The 17,107-nt window shown below is 37.6% G+C and overlaps 1 protein-coding gene across 6 annotated transcripts in view; it reads left to right on the top strand.

Moving 5' to 3' along the window:
* Nucleotides 1–17,107, top strand: part of DDC (dopa decarboxylase) — a 130,405-nt gene that overhangs the window by 86,219 nt on the left and 27,079 nt on the right. For all 6 annotated transcript variants that reach the window (XR_011964621.1, XM_072598166.1, XM_072598168.1 and 3 more), the window contains one exon: nt 15,867–15,943. Coding sequence is in view for 5 of the 6 variants with exons in the window: in XM_072598166.1 (XP_072454267.1) it covers nt 15,867–15,943 (77 nt within the window). In the remaining variant the exon portion in view is untranslated. The remainder of the gene's footprint in view (nt 1–15,866; nt 15,944–17,107) is intronic.

Raw genomic sequence — 17,107 nt, 5'->3', positions numbered from 1 at the left:
TTCCGTTTGATTAACTCTTCCTTTTAGGGAATTATTCTCTCCAGTTAATTTTTGAACTTCCTTTTCCATTTCTTCAATTTTCTTTTTCAGATTGATGTTCTCATCAGTGAATTCTTTTTTTATGGTTTTAAAATCATTGGCCAGTTTTTCTTTTATATCCTTCTTCAGACGTTCCAGGTAATCTAGTTGTGCTTGCGAGAAATTCATATTCCCATCTGAGGTTTCAGATGGAAGTACAGTCTCAGCTCTGACCTCTTTGGTGTTTGTGTTTTGGTCCTTATCCCCATAGAAAGATTCTATGGTTTTTTCACTTTTCGTCTGCTTTTTCCGATTCATGATGTTGGCTGAGTGTTGTAGCTTTTGGTTCTTTCAGTCAGAAGATACAGATCTTTTAAGTTGAGTTGATGTTTGTCTAGGCTAAAAGCAGGCTTTTTTTTTGTTGTTGTTGTTGTTGTTTCCCAGATCAACCCTGGGTTTAGCTTGATAGGTGTGTGGGAGGTGTGGTCTGTTCTCAGGATATCTCCTCAGCTGGCCTGAGGCAAAGGCAAGGTCCAGGGGAATGGTGATCCCAGCTTCCCTATTGTCTTCCCTTTTCCCCTGGAGGGCTGGGGCACGCCTAGAGGCTAATGCGTGTTCCCGCCCCTCCTGGGGCTCGTCTCCCGGGCTGAGGCTTGCTTGGGTCTCAGTGCGAATTTTTCTCTGCCCTGGGTCGTCTGTCCCTCCAGATAGCCTCCACCACGGTAGGAAGAATCCCCCTTTGCCACCTCTCCAGCCTCTGGTGTTATGAGACCACCCGCCCCCTTCTGCTGCTCCCACTGATCCAGGATCAATCTGGGGAAGAATTTTATGGTTCCCTCACGGTCATCGGGGGGGAGGGGAGAGCACTTACTGATCACTCCGGCATCCCAGCTCCTGGATGTTCAAGTAGTGACCCACTGAAGTCCCGTCTTTAGGCTGAAGATTTCAAAGGCTGTTGCGCTGATATCGTTGGCTTGGCCTGGCTTATCTCCTGCTCCGCTGGTCTCGCCCGCCACTCTCGGGCCCCTCGGGTCGCCTCCGCCCTGCCGCGCCGACCGCGCTGCGCTGTGCGCCGGGCTCTTACCCCCGCGGAACAGATCCCTCCCGTGGACCTTCCAGTCCAGCCTGGGCTCCGAATCTGTCAAAGTCCGTCTCCCACTGGATTCTACACCTCCAAAGTCTGGTCAGACTCTCCCCCCAGAAATATCCAAAGGAGTTTTTCCAGGAGCTTAGGTGAGTCGTTGCTTTCACTCCGCCATCTTGGCTCCGCCCCCCTATTATTTCTGTTTTACAGAATTTTTTACAGACCCCGTTTTACAGTTTTGCTTGACTATGGTCACAGGATTAATTAAATGTCTAAGCTAGGACCTGAACACATGACGACCCCCAAGACCAACAGGCTTTGCGCTATACCACACTGCCTATTCTTAGATAACTATCTCTTTGCTTGTATTTTTCTTTTTTAAAAAATGACAAACTTTTCCAACTTCACAGGAAAAAAACTGATTGAATATCAAGTTCAATTTACAATGAAAAGAATACAGAATAAGTAACAATTTTAACTTATCATAAATTCCTTCTAAATTAAATACCTTTCTGATCTGCATGATTACATATGACACATCACATATATGAATATGTGGATTCATTCTGAATTTTAATGAGGTCAGAGTGAATTTGGCAGAAATGCTGAGGTCCTTGAACTATCTTCACTTGTTTGTCTTTCAGTATATCAGAGTAGCTCCATGCTCCTAAAATTCTTCTAATTCTGCTCAACTGAAAGGTTCTAATAACTTTTCTCAGCTGCATTCCTTCTGCTTTTCTTGGGTTCTCTTGAAAACTGAGTGTTTTATAGGTTTTATAGGTGCATAGAATTTCAGATATTGTGGATTCTCTTAATTCTTTACATTGGTGAATTATCTTCATACCATATCCTCCACTAATGTCCAACTCTGATGCCTCATTTTTGTGAGCAGGTGATTCCAAACTATTAAAGACTATTCTCATGGGGCATGGGCTGAAAGGTCATACCAAAGAGAAAGCCTTCAGGCACAGGCCCAGTTAATGATAATATACTAGCTGTCTTAGTACTAACTAAATTCATAGGATCATAGCTTTTGAGTTGGAAGGGACCTTAGAAATCAGCTGGTTCATCCTTCCCCCATTTTATAGATGAGGAAATTGAGACCCAGAGTGTTTTTGAGTGTTCTTCTCAAATCACATAGGTAAGCTCATTGCCATATTGGTTGTAAGGAAATGACTTTTTTGCCCAAAGCAATTGTTGGAGACCACCTACTAAGTTACAGAGGAATTGAGATCAGCACAGGCAGAGGGAGTAACAAAGATGATAAAAGGACAGATCCCTAAAGTATATTAATGCTAACTTGTCCTCAACTAGGAATGGAGAATCCATGCTAAAATGCCTTTTGCCTATCAATTTCCAGATTATTTTCCATGAGCTTTCTCTCTATCTCTTCACCACACATCTCTCACCTTCTGTGTATTAGCTCTTACCTTACATTCTAGTCTTTTAGTTTCTCTTATTTGTAATTTCCACTTCCTACTTTGGAACCCCATTTGTGAAATTAATGTCCCTTTTGTATCAAAATGCAGAAGGTCTCTGCTTCTCTGGTCTTATTGGCTATTTTCTAAGATTTCTTTACATGGAATAGGTTTTTAAAAAAGAGGATGTATTTTAACGTAAATATTCAGCCATTCTATAAACTGGTTTCCATTTCTACAAAAGGGAAATAATTCTTGTTTAAATGACTAACATTAGCAAACTCATTATAGATTCAATTTGAATCCCAATTTTTACCCCAATACGATCCATAGAGGTCTAAATTCAAACAATCAATTTGATTCATTTACTTCAGCATTTTGGACTACACCTAGAGAAATTATCTCAATGTTTGAAAAAGGAAAATTTTAAACCAGAAGTGACAAACAACTGGCCCACTTGCTTCTTGCAATACTCCTGTGTGTGGAGGGAATAAGATTAAAATGTAAGTGGGAAATACTTAATAAAATACATAAAAATATGACATAACATTGGTAATGTTAATATGTAGTCTTCTAAGTTTGCCTATACAGGCAATGGCAATTTGAATCAATAAATATTTACCAAATACCTAACCCCTATGCTTCTGTCCTCCTTTTCCCCCATCCATACTTTGTTCACTAATCTGATAGTCACAAGTTAAAGTTCCCATGAGATCCTCCTTGAGCCCATTGTCTACATTTCTAATAATGCACAAAATTTTGCCATCAATTATTTAACAATTTATAGCAGATATCTATTATGTGTCTATTATGTTCAGAACACTGTAATAGGTACAAAGGGAGAGAAAAATAATTTAGGTTTTTATTTATTGCAGTTCTTTCCTTCATGTAGCTTACAATTGTAGTGCCAATGCAATATTCACAGCGCCTATGGAGGCCAAGAATATCCCGATGAAATTCTGAATTGCAAAATACAACAGACTCTCCACATGGAAGATAGAACCAAAACATTTATTCAGATACCAGAAAGCCAAATCCATCATAGTAACAAAAATCTATATGCAATAACAATATGGAGAACAACACCACTTCCAAGCCTTCCCCCTGCTAGGCTTCCCACAAACCAGCTCCATTAAACAAATCACAAGCAGGGTCCCTTAAAGAAAATCACAAACAAACTCTTTCACTCATGCTAGCCAGATACCTGCTTGCTTGCTTGCATCCTTCCTAACTCTGACTGTTCTTATGACCAACTTCCTCTCAGCTCTGCTCTAGCTCTGCTCTTCTTGTTCCACCCATTCAGGAAAAACCCTCCTACCACAGGCTCCATGTGACTCAGACTTCCATGTGATCCAGGCAGGTCACATGGGTCTATTAATGACTGGGAAAGATCTTCCCATTTAAACTACTATTACAACAATATAGTGGGAATTAGGAAATAGACAAAGATAGTAATAGGCAACTATAATAAGTGCCACTAGAATAAGATCAATACTTATAAAAGTTCCTTATAAGGAATCAGGAGGCAGCTCTTAATAGCCAGGATGATAAAATAAGGTTTCTTGGAGGAAGCAGCATTTGTTTGTTTGTTTGAATAAGTTTTTTTTTTAAAATATTTTTTCTCAGTTACATGTACAAAAAAATTTTTAACAATCGTTTTTGAAGAATGTTGTTTCAAATTCTCTTCCTCCCTTCATCCTCTTTTGCTCCTTGAGAAAGCAGCAATTTCATATAGATTATACATGTGAAGTCATGAGAAACATTTCCATATTAACCATGTTGCAAAAGAAAACACAGACAAAAAACCCTGAACTAGTAAAGTTAAAAAAAAGTATATTTTGATCTGCATTCAGACTCCATCAGTTTTCTCTCTGGAGGTGAACAGATTTTTCATCATAAATCCTCTGGAATTGTATTGGGTCATTGTATTGATCAGCATAGCTAAGTCATTCACAGTTGGTTATCATTTCAAAATATTTGTGCTACTATGTATAATTGTTCTCCTCATTCTACTCACTTTACTTTGCATCATCTTATATAAATCTTTTGAGGCTTTTCTGAAACCATCCTGCTCATTATTTCTAGTAACACAATAGTATTGCATCACAATTATATACTACAATTTGTTCATCCATTCCCCAATTGATGGGTATCCCCTCAATTTGCTATCACAAAAAGAGCTGCTTTAATTTTTTTTTCCAATTTAGGTCCTTTTCCTTTTCCTTTGATCTCTTTGGGATACAGATCAATCAGTGGCATTCCTGAGTCAAAGGGGAGGCACAATTTTGTAACCCTTTGGGCATAGTTCCAAATTACTCTCCAGAATAGTTGGATCTGTTCACAACTCCACCAGCACTACATTAGTGTCCCAATTTTTTCCACATCTCCTTCAACATTTATTCTTTTCCTTTTCTGTCACATTAACCAGATCTGAGGTGCAACCTCAGAGTTGCTTTAATGTGCATTTTTCTAATCAATAGTGATTTAGAACATTTTTTCATATGACTATAGATAGCTTTAATTACTTTGTTTGAAGATTGCCTATTCATATCCTTTGACCATTTATCAGTTGGGGAATGATTCATATTCTTATAAATTTTATTCCTTTTTCTCTTGAGAAATGAGGCTTACCCATAAGTAATTAATATTTTTCTTATTGTTTAGATCTGACTTTATTTGTGAGAAAAATGTTTTGTAACTGTGTTCATATAGTTCCTGGGTTTGTCTTGGCAGGTAGACAGACTCCTGAGTATTTATATTGTCTGCAGTCATTTTAAAGGAAATTTCACTTTCTATTGCTTCATCCTCAACTTTGCTGTTAATATATAGAAATGTTAATGATTTATGTCTATTTATTTTATATACTGGGCAACTTTGCTGAATTCATTGTTACAGGTTTTTAATTGATTCTCTAGGATTCTCTAAGTATACCATCATATCATCTGCAAAGAGTGAGAGTTTTGTTTCCTCATTCTCTATTCTAATTCCTTCAACTTCTTTTTCTTCTCTTATTGCTTTAGCTAGAGGAGAGAGGATTTGAGTTGAGTTCTAAAGGATGAGTAAGCATTCAGTAAACAAAGGAAGAATAGGAAGACATTCCAGGCAGTATAAATAGTTGCAGCTAGTTGGTACAGTGGATTGGAAGAAAATAAGCATTTATTAAGTGCCTACTATGTGCCAGGAAATGTGTTAAGTGCTTTACAAATATTATCTCTTTGGTCCTAAAAGCAACCCTGGGAGACAGATACTATCATTATCCCTGTTTTACAGAGGAGGCAACTGTGGTGGAGAGAAGTTAAGTGACTTTCATAGGGGTACACAGTAAGTGTCTGAACTCAGGTCATCCTGACTCCTGGCCCATCATCATACCTAGATGCCTCTAGAGAGTGCTGGACATGGAGTCAGAAAGATCTGAATTCTACTCTTGTGTGACATACTTTCTCATTATATAACCCTGGGCTAGTTACCTCATTCAGCCTCAGTTTTCTTGTTTATAAAATGGGGATAATAACAGCTTCTACATTACAAGGTTATTGTGAGGATAAAATGAGACAATGTAGGTAAAACCTCTTGTAAACCTTAAAGCACTACACAAAAGCTAGCTGTCAGTTATTGTTGTTAATGGTGTGAATAAAGAAAGGGAGCAGATTGTGGTGGGCAGTTGGTTTGACTGGATCATAGTAGGGAACAATATGGAATTAATGGAGAGTGAACTGCAGACTGCAAAGGGACTTAAATGCCATACAAAGATGTTGGAACTTTTTGTGACAGGAAAATAATGAAGGCTTATTACTCGTTTAACATTAAGTCTCAAGTATCATCTGACACAAACTCTTCATTTTACAGATTAGGAAACACAGAGGTAGATTTACCCACACAGCTAGGTAGTGGTACAGTCAGCATTAGAACCTAGGTCTCTAGACTCCAGATCTTATATTTTTTCCCCCTAAATTCTTTAAGCTGGTTTGTAATGTAGGTATAAAGAGTAGATAGAGTACTAGTCTCAGAACCAAGAAGATCAGGGTTCAAGACCTGCCTCTGATACTTTCTGGCTGTGTGACCCTGGGCAAGGCTCACCCCTCAGAACTTTAGGCAACTCTCTAGGACTATAAACTGCACAAGAGGAGCATCTGTCTACAGACAGATCTGTAGAGGAACTTCATTAATCAGGGAGTTCCCTATGGTAATGGGGTTAAAAGTTTGGTCTCTCTCCCTATCTTTCTCTGTGGCCACCCTATTCTTTCAGCCCCAGGAAGCAAAAAATGCTCTGCTCTGTCAGCTCCCAATAAGTTGAATTCTAATGTCATATGGCTAGACATCTGGCAGCTCTGAATTATTCAGAGGTGGTTTTCTGCATATAAGTTGTGCTCAGACACGCCTCGGTGTCATTTCCTCAATTTTAAACAGAAAAAGTATGAGGTAATTTTTTTTAAAAAAAGAGAATAAATGACTCTTCACATCTTGGGGTTTAAAAGGATATTTATAGTTCATTTAGTCTAACCTCCCACACCACAGAAGAATCTTCTTGACAACAACAGAAACGCAGTAGTAGTTTCTTAACCAATTTCTTAAAACAGGAAAAGTTTTGGAGGTATATTTCTTTCAATACATCTATCTTTGTTCACATTGGGGAAATTCTATTTTTCTAAATCAATGAAAGGACCAAAGAGAGATACTACCAGAAACCTGTGACACAAACAATAAATATACTTCCCATTTTCCTTCTCACAGCCCACTAAATGCAATTTTTAAGTGGGTCTCGGTTCACAGGATAACACAGAAATGCTCTCTCCTGAATTTTGAAGCAGTTGACCCCAGAATGTATTCTTTTATAGATGACTGCTGGTAGGAGGAATTTGTTCTCAGTCCTTCAAATACTTTCTCTCCTGAAATGTGAATTATTTCCTCAGTTATCTCTCAGTTATTACTGTAGTTGATGTATATTCATGATATCACTGCTAGTGTGTTATCCCAGTAGGAAGGGATTGGAGGGAGGTCAGGGAGTTCAGAAGACCTGAGATTTAGTTACAGTTTCACAATTTACTAGCTGAAAGACTTTGGGCAAGTCACAATGTCTTTGGATCTCAGTTTCAGCATCAGTAAAAGAATTCAGACTAGAACTTGAAAGTCTCTTCCAGCTCTAACAAAAATTACCAATATATTTTTAAAAAATCAACTATAAGAGTAAACAACTTCATATTTTTAAATAAAAAAACTTTTAATGGTAGATTCTAATGCTTTAGATTTCTTGGGAGCATGTAGTATGTTATAAAGAGTATTCATATTTTTTAGATTTCAATTAAACTCGGTGCTTTTTATTTTAATTTTTTAAGAGAGGAAGTTAAGGGGAGGAAGTAGATCTAATAATTTGAAAAACCCGTATATTTCGTTAAGCATGATAATTATGATGCTGTTTTATCAATGAAGTTTATTTAATATTCGTCAATATTGTGTCTCAGGGAATAGGGAAAACTGAGCAGGAGAGAGACCAGGAACAGTGAGTTGGTGGAGCAGTCAGAACACACATACATCCTTTATCACCTAAGGTCGATGTTTTATATGGACAAGGTTTCTGTGCCCTAAAGTAGTTACAATAGTAGCATCAAATATCATGGATCACAGATGTAATAATGAAAAAGTTTGAAATATTTCAAGAGTTATCAAAATGTGACACAAAGATATGATGTGAGTATATGAGACTGGAAAAATGTCACCTGTAGTCTTGCCTGACATAGGGCTGCCACAAACTTTAATTTGTATAAAACACAACATCTGTGAAGTACAATCAAATGAAGCAGAGTATAATCAAATATGCCTGTACCTGGTCACTGACATAGCCAGTCTATTGTAATACAATTTTTTGGGGCTGAGAGCATACGACAATTGGATAGCAATAAGATTCTCACGGAGCTGCTAAGTAAAAGAACATGGGGCAAGGTAAATAAGATGGGATTCCTCAAAAAAATCAACATATGGTATAAAATTACAACATTATGTGATTAATGGTAGGATTGATGTTGCCTTCAATGGAAACTGACCCTACAGGGAAAACGAATGTACTTTTGTTTAATCAATCCATTTCATTTCTTTTCTATTAAACAGAGGTCCTGTATATATGACTTTAATGCCCACATGAATTCAGTAGTATGTTCCTGTAAACTCTGCCCTTTGGATGCTTTGGCCAAGACTTGAGGATTACGTCCATCCCTGACTCCTTTGTGTTAGTTTAGTTTACTGTATCTCCTGCTTTTTGTCAGAAGATCTTGTCTATATGTCTCGTTACTGCGAAGTCTCATTCCAATCATATTCTGATGATTCCTCTATTTGAAATCCCTTCAATACTGATGTGTACGGGGGAGAGGCTAATGATGTGAAAAGGATATGAGATTTAGAGCAAGAGGACTTAGTTCTAAATCCCAGATCTCCCACTTACTATCAATGGGACCCTGGGCAAGTCACTCAATGTCTCTAGACTTCAGTTGCCTGATCTGGAAAATAAAGAGGTTGGACCAGATGTCTAGTGCCTGCCTAGTTGGTAAACTTCCTGAGACTTTGTTTAATTTTCTTCTGCTATCATCTTTCTCTGTGTGATACAATACAAAGTCCAACAAAATTGCACTTAGAGGACCTGGGTTTGAATCCCAGAACTGCTATTTATTAATTTGGGCCAGTTTCTTAACTTCTCTTGGGTCCCAGTAAGATCTTTGTAAGATGAGGGGGCTGGACTAGCTGACCTCTAAAGTCCCTTCTGACTCAAAATTCTTACTGTCCAATATAACTAATAGTAGTTAGCATTTTTATTTTTACGACTTCATTATCACAAGTTGCTTTCCCATACAGTCTCTCATTTGACACCTCCCTCCCCACTTCAACCTGTTGTGGAAGGTAGTGGCTAATACTCCCATTTTAGAGACATAAATATCTGATGCTCAGATGGGTTAAACAACTTGCCCAAAGTCACTCCAGTTAGCAAGTGGTGGTATCCCCATGGTTGTAGATTCAACAAATGCTTGTTGAAGCAACGATGGTCAGACTAAATTGGTCCAACCTGTCTTAATTATCTTGCCCCCTTTTCACCCAGTATATAGCAACTCTGTGAAGATCTTGCTGCTGTCTGACTTGGGTATGCTCTCAGCCCAACAAAATTGTGTTGTGATAACCTGGTTACATCTCGGATTCTGTTGTTGGCTGATTTTAATTTGTCTTATAAATTTATATGGCTTGTGGCTCTTTTTAAAACCTATGTTCTTCTAGATGTCCAGGTAAACAGAATTAGATGTTATGTTTTTCATTTGCTAAATGAATGATCATCATAACGTTAATTTTAATATGATATTATTTGCTAGCCCTTATGTAGCTCTTTAAAATTTGCAAAATGCTTTACATAACATCTCATTTCATTCTCATGACAACCCTGCGAGGTAGATATTATTATACCTATTTTACAGATGAAGAAACTAAGGCTAATTCAAGAGGTTAATTGGTTTGTCTAGTTAGGGTCACATAGATAGTAAGTGTCTGAGGCAGTATTTGAACTTAGCTCTGAAGAAGCATTCAAATTCAGGTCTTTTTGCCTACAAATCCAGTCTCTCTGCCCACAAAGCACCTGCTGTCTCTATTTATACTCAAATAAGGGAAGGATAAAATCATTTTAGAAAACTCCTGGTAAAGGCAGATGGCCTTTGGCCATCAATGTATATCATAATTCTCTATTTTGAGACTTAGTCAATAAATCCTACAAAGTTGCCTGAGTTTAAATGCCTCTTTGAGGATCACTAGAACTAACTCGCAGGCAGGATTTGAATACAAGTCCTCCTGACCACAATATTATACTTTAAACTTAGGATTTTAGCATAATCATTATAATTAAAAGAAATGTAAAAGTAACATGTGCTGTGCTCCTTGAATATAAGCATAGTCACCAACTTCCATAAGGAAGGAAGAAAATAGGCATTTTTTGAGTGCCTGTACTAAGCCCTTTACAAATATATCCTTTGGTCTTTGTGAGGTTAATGCTCTTTATAGACCCAGTTTACAAATTGGGTAACCGAAGCAGATGGAGGTTAAGTTGTTTGTCCAGGGATGCGTAGCTAGTGTCTGAGGTCAGATTTAAACTCCTGGCTCAATGCTCTGCCCTCTGTGCCACCTAACTGCCTTCTATATTTAAAAAGATACCTTCCCTCCCCACCCACCCCCACATACTCAAGAATGAATTATTTGTTGTTGGTTTTTAATTTCAGACTTGACTGTTACTACAAATGAGAAGTTAAAGGAAAGAAAATTGTTTACTGAACTCACTGGCATTTCATGTGTGTGCATTCTTTGAAATGAAAACTATCTGTATTTCATAATGAAATTTTACCAATGGTTAGTCCATAATGTAAAATAAACATTTTGGTGATTTCCATTAAATATTGAAATAGACAAGATAATTGGAATTTCTAAAAACTGACTTTGAACAACCACAGCCAATACTTTCCCTAATGATTTCATTATTCTGCTCATAAACCTTTTGCTGTGCATTTGTTGCTAAGAATCCTTTGTATGCAAATTTAAACCATTCTTGCTAGCTCTTAATGGTCCATTACTATGGGATTAGTTTTTAAAGGAGTCCCACACTTCTCAGCATATCAATTGCACTTCTGTTTTTCCCTGCTTGGATAAGTACACTCAAAAATCCCAATCACTTTGCCCTTCCCCAATTATTTCATTAATATAGTGTATGATTACAACCTAAAGAACTACAAGAATTTCAACCGCTTCCAAGATGTCTCAGCAGTTCTAACATTCTTAAAACCTGAAAGTGGATCTAGAAACTGATTTAAAAATAAAAGGTAGTCCTGGCTGTTCTGTTGCAGCTTACCTTTGGGATTTCTTAATTCTTTTATTTATTAATATCCTGCTTTCTCGTAGTTTGATTAAACAATTTTAGGAGGCTTATGCAAAGGTGATCTCCCATGATCCTATAATGAAGGGAGTTTAGGGGAACTGGGTCCCATTCTTTCTTGTTACAACAAGAAAGAATGAGACCCACAGAGGTTAACTTACCCAAGATCACACATTGCCAGCATCATCATCTTCATCTTCAACTTCATCATCATCACCATCACCATCAATAGGTCACATTTACTTAGTTGTTTAATGTTTGCAAGGCCATTCAGGTAGCTCACCTGATGTGAAATTTATATACAGACTTGTAAGGTATTATAGGTTCTACAAGCATTGTCATTCTCATGTTTGCAAGAGAGGAACTGAAGTTCAGAAAGTGATTTTGTCCATATTCTTTCAGCTAGTCAATGTTGGAGATGAGATTAGAACCCTTCTGATCTCCCAACAGCACTCTACCCATTATACACACTGTCTTTCTGGTTTTCGATTTTCTGAGCCAAGAATGCCCATTTTAATTGATCATAGGCTATAAAACTTGGAGGGATATAATGAATTTAGTTCAAACTCTTGGGTGTATTAGTGACAAAACTGATACTCAGAGGGGGTAAATCAATTGCCCAAGGACATACAACTAGTAAGTGGCAGGACTGGGGTTTGAACCCAAGACCTCTGATTTCAGTTACTTTAATGATTCTTCATCTGAATTGGTTTATAGGACCCTCCCTCTTCTAATCACCCTTTTGGGGAAACTCATTGCTTTGTCAACGCTCTTCTTAAAATATGATATTGCATTTGCTGAAGAAATTTTATCTCAATAATACAGAATGGCAAAATGTGCAAAAAACAATGATATTACACAAAAACATAGAGCTAATTTAATGAGATTAATCCTAAAGGGGAGGGATAATAGCAGTTTCTATTTCTATGGCACTTTAAGGTTTGCAAATCACTTTACACCCATCATCTCCTTTGATCCTCACAGCAGCCCTGGGAGGTAGATGCTCTTATTTTTCCCATTTTACAGAGGAGTAACTGAGACCGATAAAGGTTAAGGAACTTGCCCTAGGATCATAGAGCTAGTAAGGAGAGTCTCTGAGGCAGTGTTTGGAACCAGACCTGCTGACTCCAAGGACAGCACTGATTTTGGCCATGGGTCACCTCACACATCAGTGGGTCTAAACAACCATATAACATATCCTCTTTCATCCTATTCCTTCACTCTTTATTCCACTAACATTCTTCCCTTCCCCCTCTACATTATCGGGTATAGTTCTATCTAATGAATTCAATATAATGTAGCTGAAAGAGTATGGGATTTAGAGGCAGCTCATAAATAGAGTGCCAGAATAAGGTAGACCTGAGTTTAAATACAGCCTCAGAGACGTAGTGGTTGTGAGATCACCTTTGTATAAGCCTCCTAAAAATGTTTAAATGAGAAAGCAGGATACTAATGAACAAAAGAACCAAGAAATCCCAAAGGTAAGCTCAGCAGAACAGCCTGGACTACCTTTTATTTTTAAATCAGTTTCTAGTCACTTAACCTCTGCTTGCCTCAGTTTCCACAACTGAAAAGTGAGGATAATAGTTGTACCTGCCTCCCAAGGTTGTTGTGAGGTTGAAATGAGATCCTTGTAATGGACTCAGAGAACATGGGTTTCAATACCAGTGCTACCATTTATCCATTGTGTAATCTTGGACAAGTTACTTGTAATAATGATAGGCAATTCTTTAAAGTTTGCAATGCATTTTATATAGATCACGTCACCAGGGCAGGTGGCTAGGTGGCATGTGGGTCAGAGCTTTGGGTTTGGAGTCAGGAAGATACAAGTTCAAATTCTACCTTAGATACTTATTAACTGAATAACTAGGCAAACTAGTGCCTCTCTTACCCTCAGTTTCTTCATCTGTAAAATAAGGATAATGAAATAATATTTACAAAGTGTTTTGCAAACTTTATTATGCAAACTATATAGTTAGCTATATATATAGTTTGAAAGTGTTATATAGCTACCTATTTCAGCTTTTGGGAATTTAGGTGGTACAGAGGATAACTAGCTGGGCCTGAAGTCAGGAAGACCTGAGTTCATTCTGGCCTCAGACATTTAATTAGCTGTATGACCCTAGGTGAGTCACTTAACCCCTTTTGCCTTAAGTTTCCTCATCTGTCAAATAAGCTGGAGAAGGAAGTGGCAAACCACTCCAGTATCTCTGCCAAGAAACTCCAAATGGGGTCTTGAAGAGTTGGACATGATGGAAACATCTCAACAACAAAAATTTGAGCCTTACAACAACCATTGGAGGTAGGGAGTATACATGTTATTATCCCTATTTTTATAAATGAATAAACTGAGGCTCAGAAAGTTTAAGTGATTTATCCAAGGTCACAGAGTAAATAGGTATCACACTCTTCTAGCTCTCTTTGACCCAAAGTCTAATTACTTCATCATGATTCCTTCCACTTCGTCCCCATCTAGACCTCAGTTTTCTAATCTATAAAATGAGAGAGTTGGATTCGATGAACTCTGAGGTCCTTTCTTGGGACTGCTGCTCTATAATTGTGATTCCATAATGAATCCAAAGCATTCTTGGATTCTTAGTCACTTGCGTAACTCCCAAAGCGTACTGCAATCACATGTAGTGGGCCCTTATTAAATGTTCATTGAATGAATGAATTTCTGTGTCTCAGGTAGCTTTGTTCACTTACATCATCACAGAAAGCACTCCTATCTGGGTCAGCTATTAGAATGTGTGCCCTTGTTCACATGTGACACTGAGATAGCATTGGTATATCACTTGAAATCAGTCACCACAATTGGGGAAAAAAAGCTCCAAATGCCTTCCCTACAAACAGTGAGGCAGTCAGGAGTATCATTTTCATATATGAAGGGCGGTATTGTGTGGGTGTATCTTCCATTAGTTTTAATGGAATTTTCTCATACAATTCAAGCAGAGAATATAATCCAGAAAGTTTATTATTGTTGATTGACACAGTCTCTCTTTTTTTCCTTTTAGAAGGAGAAAAATACACACAAGTATTGGCTTTTTGAAAATAAATCCAGTTACCTTTCTCTCTCATTTCCTCGTTGGCAGTCAGTATTCTCAAAGCTTTATTTCATGCTTACTGGGCTTTATCTTTCCGTGACTATTACACTGCATTTGTTTTCTAAGCCAAGGCCACTGTCAGATTGAAATTTAGTCTCCAGTCTATCCCTAGGAAACTTTCACTACAATATTGCTGTTAGGTCATGTTTACCCACCAAAATAAAAGCAATTTTCAAATTTCTTGTGGTTTTTTTAACCTTTTCTTTGCAGTTATCATATTTTGATTTGTGTAAGGATGTTGACTAGAGAGCCTCACCTGGAAGCCAGAAAGACCCTGATTCAGGTCCCACCTTTGATACACACTTGCTGGGTGACCTTAGGCAAATCACATAATTTGTTAGTGAATGCTCCAGGCACCTCACTATGCTTTAATTTGTAGAAAGGGTGCCAACCTTCATTGAGAAAGAGAGTTTTCTCACCTGGGGACTTCTCTACACAAGTGAAATCAAGAGTCCAGATGCCATTGTAATATGTGGTACAGATTTGGGTGCCCCTGCATCCTTTTCCTGTTGGATTATAGAATTGTGGAAGTCATTTTCTTCATCTCACAATCCCCAACTGTCTAGCCCACTCCCTTGTGCTTAATGTTATTGAATTGAATTGAATTTCATAATTCAAGTCCATCCCACTCAGAATTAAAAAAAAATAGGAGGTTTTTGCCTTGAATTATCGATGACACAAGTTCCCTTGTACATCTACATCCTCGGCCTTTAGTAGTGTTCCAGAATTGTTTGTGTAATGGGAGCTAGCACATGTCCAGAGTACCTCTGATGCCCTTGCATTTGGAAGTTCTATTTATTTTATATTCCTTCGGGGAAAGGGACAAATTCTATAATGTGGAGGAGGTGCCTATGGTATAATTATGGTATAGGGGAGGACTCTCTGAGTCTCAGGACTGTGTTAACCTCAGAAGCTGTCTATAGAGATACATTAGGAAGTCTTTACTCAATTAGCTTATGTCATTTACTATCTCTAATGGCTAATTTTCCATTTGGAAGACATTTTCTTTTTCTTTTTAAAAAAGAAACTTTCATTGATATTTTTTGCTTTTACATGAGCTAAATTTCCCCATAGCTCCATCTTCCCAGTCTCAGAGGGCCTTCCATCCCTTATATAACAGAATTTTTGGAAAGCTTTCTATGTGTCTTCTCCTTGTCCTTTAAATAGATAAGCTTATTTTTAAAAATATAAATAGCTGGAATTAACGTAAGACAAATTAATGTGCGAGGATTTTCTGAAGCCTATATGTATATAACATAATTGTAGAATCAAACCATTTTCTGACACTCCTGATTCTTTGACATGACAATAATATGATTAATTAAACCATGTTATGTGGATTTGTCCAAAAACAGGGTGAAAAAGAGAGCAGACTTGATAGGTGCCTTTAAGTTGGATCCTCTTTACCTACAACACCACAACCAAGAATCTGGTAAGCAGACTTTCTTCATCATTATCATGGCTGTTGCTTTGGAAAGTGATCTTGACTCAATGTTAAATCCAAAGTCATGTCCCAAACTTATTTTACTGCAGTAGGCATTTATCCAGGGCAAAGAAAATTCATACCCAGTTCAGCTCGGTGTTTCCAGAAGGAGGTTAACAGGGTTATATACCCACTTAGCAAGAGTACATCACTAAAATAGGAAGTTACCATATGGCTCGCTGCTTCCAGGTGAGATCCTCCTTAGCCAGGTCTTGCCCTGCTCCATTTCCCTAGTGGTTTCCTCAGCAAGAGATTGATGGTTTTCTGGGATCTTTACCCACAGAGGTCTCAGTGCCAGTAACTAAATTTGTCTTAAAAAAAAGTTGACTTGAAAATTTGCTTTTTCTTTTTTTCAGGCTGCTTATCTTGGGTATATTTTGTGAAGCTTGACCTGGGTGTGAAAGTGCTAATTATAGTTGTAGGTACCTATATGTTAGCTGAAAGGATTTGGGTTTTCATCAGTAAGGACAGCTATCTAGGCTATACTTGGACTGTACAGTCAAGCCATGTAACAATCACTTAGATGTATGAGTATATTTCATATTCTCATATTGAAAGGGACTTATTTTGACCTAATAAATAAAGCTATAATGTGAGCCATTGGCAGTTCCCTCTGACCAATGATGAATTTTTGATTTGAATAGTATCATGAAAAATAATCATACTTGATAGGTTTTTAAGGTTTATGTGGGAAATGGGAAATTTCTCTGAGTAAAAAATTAATTGCCAAAAACAAAGGTACTCTCCATACATTGAGTATATTAGATTTTCCAGGACTAGAAAAGTTGTTGAACTCCTACACTGAACACAAAATGAGGGAGTAATGTGTGATTTTGCTTTAAAAAAAACCTGAATAACAGGCTTATTTGAAATGTCCTTTCCTGCTTTCTCATCTCTTGTAGGACCATCGCTAATGTGTAGGCGCCACAAACTGGGATTTCCCAGACTCTATAACTAGAGAAGCTTATGATTCATAGTCAAGTTGCTGGGAGTTTTTAATTTCTGGCACTTTAGGATGACTTAGATAATGCACCATGAAAATATTACCAAAATGCAGGTCACAACAGAAAGCCCAATAGAGAGGAGGTTTGCAAGTTGTTATTTCTCTCTGTC

The sequence above is a fragment of the Notamacropus eugenii genome, chromosome 3 (assembly GCF_028372415.1).
Source record: "Notamacropus eugenii isolate mMacEug1 chromosome 3, mMacEug1.pri_v2, whole genome shotgun sequence".
NCBI lineage: Eukaryota > Metazoa > Chordata > Mammalia > Diprotodontia > Macropodidae > Notamacropus > Notamacropus eugenii.
Note: the sequence above shows the minus strand (reverse complement) of the source record. Positions and strands in the feature narration are given on the sequence as shown.